The sequence below is a fragment of the Patagioenas fasciata genome, chromosome 1 (assembly GCF_037038585.1).
Source record: "Patagioenas fasciata isolate bPatFas1 chromosome 1, bPatFas1.hap1, whole genome shotgun sequence".
Classification (NCBI taxonomy): domain Eukaryota; kingdom Metazoa; phylum Chordata; class Aves; order Columbiformes; family Columbidae; genus Patagioenas; species Patagioenas fasciata.
In genome coordinates, this window is record NC_092520.1 from 68,631,118 (window position 1) to 68,644,035 (window position 12,918).

The 12,918-nt window shown below is 40.2% G+C and overlaps 1 protein-coding gene across 1 annotated transcript in view; it reads left to right on the forward strand.

Moving 5' to 3' along the window:
* RFX8 (regulatory factor X8) overlaps positions 1-11,117 on the forward strand; it is a 73,418-nt gene extending 62,301 nt beyond the window's left edge. Inside the window, exons 12-16 of the mRNA XM_071808075.1 lie at positions 224-380; positions 1,921-2,015; positions 3,182-3,296; positions 6,730-7,021; positions 10,799-11,117. Coding sequence (XP_071664176.1) covers positions 224-380; positions 1,921-2,015; positions 3,182-3,296; positions 6,730-6,989 — 627 coding nt within the window. The 3' untranslated portion in view covers positions 6,990-7,021; positions 10,799-11,117. The remainder of the gene's footprint in view (positions 1-223; positions 381-1,920; positions 2,016-3,181; positions 3,297-6,729; positions 7,022-10,798) is intronic.
* The last annotated feature ends 1,801 nt before the right edge of the window (positions 11,118-12,918 follow it).

Genomic DNA, 12,918 nt, shown 5'->3' on the forward strand with positions numbered 1-12,918 from the left:
CAGATACTTCAAGCATGTTAACCACCACAGGGCGCCATTGAAAATAATAATTCCTAGAACAAAAAACACTTGAAGGCAACTTCAGATTCATCTCCTTTGATTTATTTTTTTTCCCAATTCAGAGACTGTTTATATCAAGTCTGGTATTGAATAAGGGAAGCTTTTTGACTGAGTTAGGGCTTGAGAAAATGAAAGGCATTAACTGTTTTCTTTTTATCTATAGATAATGAGAACAGTCTTGAACAGCAACAGCAAAGTCACTGTTCTGCGATCAGACTTGCATGCTGTCATCAGTCAGGGATTTCTGGATGTGCCTGGAAACCTCTTTCAACCAAAATCTAGGAATCCAGAGGAGCCACAGAACGACATACACCTCAAATGTAATATTTTTTTGTTATATTTTGTCTATCCACTTAAGCCCTTGCTTGCCATTGTTGAAGCTCCAGCATTTCCTCTTTTTTATCCACGGTTTCTGCCCCAATGGGAATTTCAGTCTTGCCGTAACCCAGGGTACTGGAAAAGAGCCAATAAAATTGAGAATGAAGCATGTAATATTATCATTTTAACTTTAAAGGTTAAGAATGAAAGCTTTCTACGGCAGCAGGAGTAGGGTTTGTGTTACTGAATGATGTACCTTCTAGAAGAAGGTTGACAAACAGGGTTGATCATTTATTATCTTTTTCTTTGACAAAAAGAAGATTCCAAGAGTTGCATTTCGCATTTTCCTCTGTTATTAATCAAAGTAGACAAAATCATTTCTTGTGGCCAAATTTTAAAATATTGTATGCTGAACTGGACAAGGACTATCAGCCTTTCAGCTTCCATGTCCTTTTGCTATGTTGCAGCCTGTGGGATTGATGTTGTGCTGTAAAATATTAAAATACACAGTTTGTATGCAGCCATGACATAATGCATTTTCCAACTTAATGAAAAGTGAGGGGAAGATAATGGCAAGTCAATTTTTAGATTAATGAGCTGCTGTTTAAATTGTTAGCAAGGGATGGGCAAGTTGGACTAGGCCGTGCATAGAACTGACAGGAGGAAACCTCAGCTCTTTTTTGCTGGCCCACCGCCAACTTGCTCGCTGACAAGGGATGCACCACAGCCTTTCCATGGCTGCTTTCAGTGGGAAAAATAACTTGCATTCTTCACAGAACCATCAGGAGAACCATTTGCATAATATTGATATACAGCTTAAAATATTAAAACGCTGTGCAGAATGCTCTTACTATATTTGCACATTATATTAATGATGATCTTACTCTTTCCAAGGTGAATTTATGGCATTCTCTGTTTTTGTTGCTTTTGCAAACTGTTACTTATAATAAACAAGGTTTCACAGACCTTATCCATATGCCTTCTTGAAGGAAGGTGTCTCAGTTTGAAGGGTATAAATTCAGAGAGGTGCCATAGTGATGTACCTTTTAGTACTGGGTAGTAGGTTCCAATGTTTTAGGGGAGCAGCTGCACTGATTTGTGGCAATATTATCTGTATTTCTGTTGGTCTCCAGAATATTCTGCATTTTCTGTTATTGTTTTAAAACTGTTTTCTCCCCCTCAACAGATAAACCAAGATTTTTTTTTTTCTTAACCACATAAAATCTCACACAAGTAAGTTGCTATTGCATATAACTAAATTCCAGCTTTCACACTGGAAGTGTTTATTCTTGCCACCTTTGCCATGATGACTAGGTCAGTGCAGATATGGTGGAAATGGACACAAATGTGAATTCTGTTTTCAAATTAGTGTACTATTCCTCACTAAAGGAATCATATAAGTATATTAATCAAAATGCTATGAACAGATGTCTTAATATAGTTTAAGCTAAAGATAAAAGAATAAAAGGCTAAAAACTGCAGAAACAAACCAAAAAGCAAGTCAATCACTTCAGGTAATGATCTCCCTTCTGTATTTCATAGGTTTGAATGACTTAATGTCTCTGCTGGTCCCTTCCATAGATATTCAGGTTCTCCTGAACTGTGTGTCTTCAAATCTTCAGGCTTTTGTCATTCAGGTATAAAATTAATTTAATCATTCCATAAAAGAAAATGTGATCACATCATTTATCGTGCTACATGCTGACTGTCACTAGTCTGCCGGAGCTACATTGTACTCTAGCAACCTGACCAGACTGCGTATTTCCATAAATACAATTTATGCATGTTGCAGAAAAAGGGGGAAATTAATTGGCACACAAAAATTCCATCTGTGCAAAAAACTACAAGCACATTTCTGTGCATATATCCACTTGGATGGTGTCAGTATCTGCTCTCATCTCATAGACACATATTATAACAGTCCCTAACAAGCCAAAATTCAAAAGAAAAATGTTAGTAAAAATGAAGTGAACACCTCATGATTACTGAAATCATTGATTTACAAAACTGTTGACTTTTAGCAGGCAGCAGGAGAGTGACAATTTCTAGTACACTGTCTCTAGCTCTTGTGAAAGATTCAAGTATGATCATTCTCACACGTGCACCTTTCCTTAAGTTACCAAAATCTACCACTCCTGTTCCATCACTGGTACAGAATTAGTGGTAGCTTGATTGTACAACTGCATTTGGTTGGTTGCCAAACCAATTACCTTGGGTCTGTGTGGTGGTTAAAGTTGTTTTTGGTTTTGGGTTTTGTTTTTTTTTTTTGCTTTCTGAAGAAGCAGGACAAACTGCACTTCTTGAGCTTGATTATTTCTTAAAGTTTTTTTAATTAAGAAGATCACTTTGCAGTTCTGTAGTGCCTTCATCTCACAGAATCCTCAGCTGCCTCATGGGATGATACAGAGAAGATGGACTTTTCATGGAGGTTCACAGTTATAGGGTATAAGGCAATAGACACAAGTTGCAGCAAATAAAATTTCCAATAGATAAAAAGAAAAAAAAAATACCATTAGAGCAGTTAAGCATGGGGAGAGGTTACCTGGAAAGCCTCTGGAATCTCCATCCTGGAGGTATTCAGAATGTGTCTGGATGAGGCCTGAAGCAAGCTGCCCATGCTTTGAGGAAGAGGTTGGATTAGATGATGTCCACAGATCCCTTTCAACCTAAGTTATTTCAGGATTCTAACAAAAAAACCTGCTTGTTCCACCCTTGTGTGCAGTTTGTACAGGGAAATTGCAACACAATAAGGAATTATTTTAAGCAGCCTGATCATAAAGTACTTTTTTTGCTCTGTCTGCAGCCGAGCAGGAGTAAAGAGGAATTCAGAAAATTGGCCTCAGATTTCCAGTTGAAATGGAACTTCCTCCTGAGCGCAGTAAGCAAGGTTATGACCCTGAACTATGCAGACAGTTTTGGTAAGTAGGATCTTTGTGACTCTCATCTGATATACCCCTCTGTCTCCTGAGATGGCAGAGGCACCAGATGCTTTTAACTGAGATAAATTCACACTGAAGTCATTAGGGGCATCACTTCTTCCTATGCTCTCTCTTGCAGCAAGCAGCACCATTCATCTGGTGCTGTGGCTAGCCAGGTCAGGCAAGTGAAACATTTTGTTTTTTGCCAGATTTGTTTTCTGATTCAAAACTCCAGGGTGAGCAGAAGAGGGGAAGGTATTATAGGAGCATGCGGCTGGAAACGGTGAGAAGGGCACGACTCCCTCTTTCGGCAGCAGCCATCATTTGTCTGTGGGGACATGGGAAACAGCAGCCTGAGGTGTGGGCCTCTGCTCTCCCTCCCTGCAAGAGCTGCCGACCCCAGCAGCAGGGTGTGACAGAAAGCTGGGGCCGCTAATATCCCAAACCATCGAAATTCCAGTGTGGGTTATATGGGTTCTTCCCATATAACAGAGCCAGAGCAGAGCCACTGCAATAATTACTTGCCAAAAGTTCCTCTGACAACTATATGCTCCTTCCTTTTCCTTATGCTTTACACTGATGTAAGTGCTTGCCTAGCCAGAAGCAAGCCTATTTAAGGTGTTAAACTCACTTGTCACTTCTTTGGCTGGGTTAGTTTTCTCTCTGTTTTAGGGCTTTGGGCTGTCAAGTATCAAATCCACGCCACACCAGTGAAAGGCAGGAGAAGTGAAGGGACTGTGCAGTCACATTCATTCAAAGAGGTTTGAAGTGGTACAGTCACATCTTGAATCAGTTCAGTCTCTTTCATTTCTGTATTGCACCAGCCTTATCTGCCTTTCCCTTAATTTGTAAAACCTTTCAGAGTCTCTCTCTGTTATTCACTCTGCAGAAATGCACCAGCTCCTGTGAATAGCATCTGATCTCAAACTGCACGAACCACTTTTTAGATTTTCAAAGGACCACCTTCACTTTATTTTCCTCTTCTGTTGGATGGGGCTTCACACAAATAGCCAAAGAAAAAAGTATGGTTTTGAAGTTAATGAGGTTATGTATTTCCTACAAGGACATAACAAAGGGGTATGTTAAGGTTGTTGCCTTTTGTATTCTTCAGTATTCTTCCCCAGCTGATGTCGGTGTTTGTGCACATATGTGCGCAGCCCTTTTCCACATCAAGGTGCCACCTTTTGCTTTATATTTAGATTAGGAACTCTCTGGAGCGGGATTAGAGTTTTGTTGTGTCTGCAGGGAACAGAGCACAATAGCATCCCTTGTCCGTCAGCTACTGCATTACAGTAATAATAAAATAATTATTCCTTTCTCTCTCTCCAGAGGAGTTCTACACAAAACTCTCCAATGTTACAAGCAATATTTTGGGCAATGGGGAAATTACGAATGTATTCCAAGAACAGCTCTGGAAACAATTCCCCATGATGATGAAATTCTCTTTACTCTTTCCACCACAAGAATAGTTTAATGAATTGCCTCCCTGTTCTGCAGTTGTCACTGATCGGGCGTACGACTGATGGAGAGCATCCCTTCCTCTGCTGAGCCTTCCTTAAACTAGTTACAAATTACATTTTCATCCCACTTACAACAGTCTTCTTATGATACTACAGTGGCACTAAGACTGAATTTATTCTCACATGTGAGAGAGTTAAAAAATGTCTTTTAACCTTTCTCTGTGATGCTCCAACAAATTTGGTCATTATTATATTCTTTCTTAATACCTTTGGTTCTTTAAGATATTGGGCTCTACAACGTAACAATGTCTCTTCTTTCCCATGGTTCTGTTCCAGTAGAATTTTGAGTTTTAGTGGACAAAGCTGAAGCCATTATGTTAAAAAGCCATCTGCTGTAAAAGTTCTGTACTCAGAGTCATTGCTTTTCAGAAATTTCTTACATCTCAGTATTTCTTGCAGAAATGGTGGGCAGCCTGCAAGTCGAAATATGCAGCATCCACACTGAGGTAACACAACCGCTTAGGCAAAGATGTGAGTGCCACGTTCCTGCAGTGTGCCTCCCCCCAAAATACACCACCTACCAGCAAGCAAAACCAAACTTACTTCTGTCTGGGGCTCTTGCCTTGGATCTTGGCACATCTGGCACACATGCAGGCATACTTACACATCTGAGATTAGCATTGACTTTTACCCTTTCCAGCCCAGCTTCCCCATGGGTGATGCCCAAGTGTGGTCGGAGGAACCGTGCAGTTACCCCCTCTGAGACAGCAAGGCGCAAGTGTGCTACAGCAGTCAGGGCTAATGAGACCTCTACAGCTCTTCCAGCTCCACCTCCTCTCCAGCAAATGTGCCTCTATGTGTCTCCATCACAGAGCCTCACTTCAGCTGGTACACCTCCATCTCCTTCACCACTCTCCCTTCCAAGGCATTCAGGGACGTATTGGTGAGCAGCGCTTGCTGGAGAGAGACCTGCGCATTCCTCTTTTGAAAGCAAACCGATTCACCTTTCTATCCCTCTTCAAATCTGTGTCCCTCTGTATTATCCCAAGGGACAGCTGGAGTGGTAGCTTTCGTTTCATGCTTACTGTTCTTGAATATATTGAAAACATCTGTAAGACTGTTAGAAACCGTCATGGACTACTAGTGTCAGGTCTGTGTAGTTTGAACTCCAAATATCAAGGTCCCTTTCCTTGTCTGACAGATTATCAAGTCTTACTTTGCTATCATTTGCTATCATTTAAAAATGTGCAAAAAGACAAACAGTAGAACCAGCAGCTTCTCAGACACATCTAACATCAAAAGAGGCAGTATTTTTCATTTTTAAAGCTCTATAAACCTTGGTCACCCATATAAATGGTGGTGTCTCCTTGTTGATGTCCAAGTAAACACATTTGTGGGATGCAGAGGTTGTGAATTGTTTGATGAATTCCTATGCAGATTTATGGCACGGAAGAAGACCTACTCTTTACTGCAAGGCCTTTCAACCAAGGTATGATTCAGAAGTCAATGGTCCCAGTGAGTCTCACTTGGCTTTTAGCAGTTATGTCCCAAGCTGCAAGGCAGGGCATTTGATGTCACAGATATAAGACACACAGATGTCTGTAGGAGGATTTGTTTGGGAAGAGGTGAAATTATTTATCTGTCCGAGGGGAAAATGGGGATGATACGTGCTTGTTGATAAGCTTTGTAGTAGCAGTGCATATGGGGAAGGGCTTGAACAGGAAAGCAAATAAACACACATTCCTCTCTAGCTAAAATAAAAAGGTGTTTGCTCATGTTTAAAATCTGCATTTGGTGCCTATTTCTCTGTGATATTTGGAAATACATAATTTTTTAAGTACTATTTGATGAGTGATTAGTCTGCTGCATTGTCGATCCCATTACTATCATGAAGTCCTTCAAAAAAGAACACATCATGAAAATAAGCAAATGAAGAGGATGTTAAAATTATTTTTGTTTTTCTTTAAACCTAGGATCCTGGCATTTGTTTAATTTGCTACTCATGGATTTTGTGGCTCACATTTTCCTGTCCTATATAGAGGAGGAAGCTGATGAAAGTTTCTGGGTTGCAAAGCAAAACGAGCCTCCTGTTCTGTGGGTTTATGAGCCCAACCATTTCTGGGGCTATATTGCAGAGGAGCAACCTCAAGCCAATGTTCCGCAGACAGCTCTTATAACTTTGATGCAGAGCCAGAATAACTTCGGATTAAGCAACGTTTTTCCAGAGTTCTGAGTTGTTCGGTGGACACAGCCGCAGGCGGCAAGGTAAAATAAATGTTAACTTTTAATGTTTTAACAACAACAACAGAAGTTATAAATTGGGTAAATTGGGAGGGATCAGAAGGGGTGTTGTTGTTTGAGAGGCTTTATGTGTGTGAAGTAGACCTAATGAAATCCAGGTTTGCATGGAGCTGTGCCCAGTGTCACCCAAACCTCAAGCCATAAAGCATCTTCCACAGCCCTCACCCACCCCAGATCCCACCAAGGGATTGTAGATTCCACACCACCCACCTCCTCATCACCACAGTTCCCTGATTCTTCCCTTATGTTTCCAGCAGACCTCAGGTGCTCCTTTAGATTCACCAAGCATTGTCTAAGCAAGAGCAGCGCTGTTCTGGTGGGTTGGGAGCAGCTTGTGGAATTGCTGACCAAACAGACCGCGTGTATTTATTGATCAGATACACGAGCATATGGCGTGGTCATTTCTCGCTGTTGGAAGCACCCAGAGGCTCTTCCCTCCACCTACCTGTTAGTTTTAGCAGAACATGCAGAAGTATGAAATCCTTGAGATCCTTCTGCTCCACCAGACTTTCTTGCAATCAGTCCACTGGTTCAAACTTACCAGCATAAGGGATGACATACAGGTAGAAAACAAGATATACTCTTCCTAGGATGCAAGGCTAAGTATGAGAACATGGATCAAGCCTCTGTGCTTAGTACAAGTGATGAATTATACATTCAGCTTTTTTCAGATTTCTCTTCCATGCAATAACAGCACTTGTCTTCACTCTTAGAGAACATTGTGTTTTCCGGAAAAGAGTGCTAGACAAATGTTAATGGCATTAAGATTCACAAAGAAAATTACACTTTGAGAGTCATCCTGCTGTAGCACCTCCCAAGATGTATTTAGCTTCCATAAAATGGGACCAGGACTAAAACCAGACTGTTTTTAAAACATCTTTATTAGCTAGAAAGACCCTCGGAGGACCCTCGTTTTTAAATTTAAGATATGCTAAAACTAACTCAACAATGAAAATTAGAGAGGAGAAAGAAGGCACAAAGGGGACAAATCAAGACTGATTTATAAATGTAATAGGCATGTTTGACAGTTGTTATCATTTTTCAAATGACCCATCCTGCCATGCCATGTTAATGTCAAAAACCAAACTGAGCTGGGTGCAGGCTATGAGCAAGGAATCTCTAAACCACTGATGGCCAGAAATTAGGAGACAAACCAACAGAAAGATAACTCAGTATCTGCTTTGCTTCCTATGTTCTTTCACTGTGTTACCTGTATGTGCTTTCATATGGTCATCAAAGCTCTTGTGTGGCTCTCAGCAGACAAGGGTTTGACCAAGGTGTTGTCTGTATACATGATGTTTTTACAATTATGTGTAACAGCTTTGCATACTTTGTACATTATCTCAAGAATAGAGCAAGGCTGACTAGAGTGAGGGATGAGGGGTATCTGAGTAAGAGATGATGGGCATAAAACATGAAATAAAGAGTAGGGTGATTTGAGAGAATGTATGGATGAAATGTAGGACTGGCAGAGTATAGAAAGAACCTAGAGATGAAAGATCCCAGTAGCTGATGGACTCTAACAGCCCATCTGCAAAATACTGACAATGGTGATTATTGAACTAAAGCCTAGTAAGAGCCTGCTGATGCTGTGGTTCAAGTGTTTGCAGCCTGTGGGGGAGATGAAAAACTTGAACCTGCAGCTCAGAATCTTTTCAGGAGCTGTGTCAGCACGAATGAGCACATCTGCCTACTTGTGTCCTTCAAACAGTTGGTAGCTCCCACCTCAGCCATTGCAGGCTCCTTCTCTGGGTGTCAATACTAATTCCATAGATTGCTGAGAAACACAGCTGCCAAAAGCATCTCCATCACCCACCCCTTCTTTCATATTGCTACCTTAGTAGATCCCCTGAATAGGTTCCCACTGCAAGAGGATTTGCATTCTGCAACTTTTGATCACGAAAAATCATCATCATGCTCCCAAGCAACCTTCTGCCCCTGCTCCTTACTAAACCCCGTTCGGCCACTACCTGTTGTGTGGGGTATCTAAACCCTCAGCAGCCTCAGTGGCATCCACCAAATGCGCTGCTGTTTCCTGGACCACATTTCTGCTGCCTGACATTTCATCACTCTGTGCATCCCAGGGATATTTCATAATTTTTCTTTTAGCTCCTTTACCTCATGCAGCCTCTGCAGCTCCCTGCGACCCAGTGTCTTTCATCAGCTCCCATCCTCCCATCCGTCCTCTGCCAACAACACCAACCTCCGTATCTTTTTCATCTTGTCCCACGAGGCATTTCTCTGCCTTCTCTACAGCCTGTTATGCTTGGGAAAAAAATCTGTTCATCGCACCTCCACCCTCATCTCATTGAAATTAGTGCTAAAAACTCGGTTTTGCTATGAAACCCTGGAAAAACGAGAGGGAGGACTGGTAAAAGAAATCAGAAAAGAATCTTCCAACCTTGGCCTGATAGCAGCAGCATCAATATGTGTCTGTGGCTTAGCAGATCCCTTCATGATCTTTTAGTTGACACCTCCATTCTTCCTCTTCCTTCCCCATCTGTTTTTGGTCCTTCATTCCTACTTCATGCTGAATATAAATTACACTCCTCAGCAGAGAGACCATGTTTTTCCATTTATTTTGAACAGTGCAGAACATTTCTGTGGTGGTTTTTTGTTTGTTTGTTTGTTTTTTTAATGCAATTTGAAGCATGAGAATAATTATTAATAATCTTGAAAAGGGAATACATTCCAACTTGGCGACATCTCCTGAGGAAAACATTATTTTTATATGAAAAAATATAAAGGGCAGGGAGTGAGACAATACAAGATTTGAACACAGTGGCTTAATGGGGAGTGTGGCAGACAACATGCTACACAGCCAAACACACATAATATGAACTAAGAATCGTCGAAACCAGTGGCAGTAACAAAGATGCTCTGAGCGAGCTGTAATCTACAAAAGTGCAGCTCAGAGAGCATTGGCCCAATCTTTATTCCTTATCACAGAGCTTGCAGTTGCTTTCTCTCAGCATGAAAGGCATTTTTTCATCTAGAAAATCCCATTCTGGGCTTCTTCTCTTCGTTCACTTGCTACTAAATTAAAATCCTATTAAACTGCACACCTGCAGTGGGTTTATCTGCAGAGCACCATGCTGTAGCTTTTAATCCAATTCCACACCTTTGTGACATACAATATTCTGCAAACCAGGGCGTAGAAAGACTGAGGTTATGCTGTTTGTAGCTCTGTCAGTAGAGAGCAAATCAAACACTTTGATTTGTTAAAAAGGGAGAAAAAAAAAAATGGACAAAGTTAGCTACTTCACTTAAAGGAACGATAACTGTTCATCTCAGAGATCAAGTGAAATCATTAGCGAAAATGATCAAAAAATGAGAGTAAAATCTTGACCCTGCTTAAATTCAGTGGCAAAGATTCTGCTGATTTTAAGAAAGCCAAGATTTCAGCATGAAAAATCAGTCCTCATCAGGGGGAGAGACAGGCTGAGATTATTCATTTTGAAAAAGAATATAGGGGTTTATAGCAGATATATAAAATGTGAATGATTTACTAAAAGTGGATGTGGCCTCCTCTCAGAACTTTGCCACTCTACAGTGAAACAAAATCTCCTCTTGCTGGGTTAAGTGATGTAAAATAAGCTTGATTATCTGTAAAATACCTCAGATTCATCAGGAAAGAACAGAGAAGACTTTTTTATTCAATGAAGGGATAAACAAATGATTCATAGTTCCTACAGTCAAAATATTTCCATGTTTCTTTTCTAATTTTCCACTCATTTCCAGGTCAGGAAGAGAGAATTACTAAAACTTTTACTAATTTGGATCTTCGAGGAGGAAGGGAAGCACTTTGTACTTAAAAATATGGACAGACACTTTTTTGCCTCTGATGAACAGCAAATCTTCGGAGAAAACCAGCCTGACTTTAAAATTCTTTATGCTAGACCATTCTTACATTTTGATGCAACTTTACTGTTTTCATTCTCTTGAATTTAAGAACGTTTTCTGGAAATACTAAATGCAAAAGTGTGTTAGCAATGGAGTTATTTTAAGTTGGCACACCATTTAGCCATTTGACTTTATTTTAATAAATCTTCAGGAAAAAAGGTGAAATACTTGTGGTTTGGTTTTATCTCTTTCTTCTATTTTTTGTAGTCAGTAAAGCTGAAGGCCTACCTGAAGTCATCATGATAAATTTATCTGGAAGCTATAGAAAAGATGAATGACTCTGCATCAATATTGCTTTGTGTCTACCATGCATAATCTTAAAATCATATTTATTGCATATAGAAGTTAGCACTAATTCCTATGTCTTGAGAAATTCCTGCTTTGTTTCCCATTTCTGCGGGATACAAGAGGCAATATTTCACATACAATCCTATTAACTGAAATTAAATAGGTTGTATATAATGTCATTGATTTGTTTATGTTAGAAACAAGGTTGTTTGAAATTATTCCATAAGCAAAGTGCAAGCAAAGACTCTTATAAAGACAAATCCTGGAATAAATTGGTAAGAAATAGTAAATACAGAGTATTAAATTTGTATCTTCCATACATCAGATTGCATGAGGAAATGCCCTTAAACACCAAAGAAAGTAGGATTTTAAATATATTTAAGAGCATGTCTGCAGGGAGCTGACTGGGCCTGGTCGTTATTTCAAGGACAACTGCGTTGTTATTTTAAGAAGTGACATTTCCTGAACTAGAGGAAAGCAATTGTCAGGAGCTTAGCAAGCTTTCAGTTATTTTGGTTTTGGAAGTCTACATTTTCCACTTGCATGTACATTCCTTTGCCTCAGCTGAAGCACTGAAGTGGGATTCAATACTCAAAACGGTGGTATTACAGCAGCTGTAGATAGGGCCATATGCTGAAGGAAAAGGTAGTCATGCATTTGATTTTGCTGATAAGATTAAGAGTTTGGTGGCCAAATTACATACTCAGGGGCAGCAGCTTTGTGGTCAGAAAAAAATCATTTGGGCCTTAAGGCCCATTATACCCATTTTTACTATCCTTCGGGTTTCTATGGTGAAACTAAAAAGCAAAACATTGCATCTAGGAAAAATATAAGCTAAAAATACTCAATATTTTCCAGTCCACTTCTATTTATTAAAGTTTATATTCTAGATTAGATATGCAGCATATTTTCATGGAGTAACTAACCAGAAGTTGTAATAGCAGACCGACCTTGTGATCTTCACAGCTATGGAAAGGTACGGTCTATTAGATGCATTCGAGAACTGTGTGAAAGGCAAAGGCTCCTGTGAGATTCATTCCTTACTGTCTCCTCTTGAACCTGTACTTCTTAAATAATTTGCAGGAATGCAATGAAAGTTTAGAAGCATGTATTTTAAAGAATTATAAATTTGCATTGTCATACTAAAGGAGCCTTCTGTCAAGAACGGAAAAAGAGTAGGATGCCAAAGTGCCTTTACTAAATAAGGGCCATCGATATAAACTCAAATATACATTCAAATATTTGCCTAATGAAAACCTTGTCTGGGAGATCATTTAATAGCAGTTCCACGTATTTACATGTCAAAACAAATCCCACAAGCACTGCAACAAATGATGTCTGACTTCTAGGACTTGGGGTCTTGCTGTTGATTGATCCCAGTGTCCAAATGAAGCTTTGCCTGCAACAAGAGCATTCAGGTGTGTGCACTCCCTTGTGTATTCTCTTTTCTGTAAGTGGAGAGATCATAGAATAGTTTGGGTTGGAAGGGACCTTTAGAGGTCATCCAGTCCAACCCCCTGCAATGAGCAGGGACATCTGCAACTAGATCAGGTTGCTCAGAGCCCCGTCCAGCCTGGCCTGGAATGTCTCCAGGGATGGGGCATCTCCCACCTCTCTGGGCAACCTGGGCCAGTGTTTCACCACCCTCAGTGTAAAATTTTTTTTCCTCA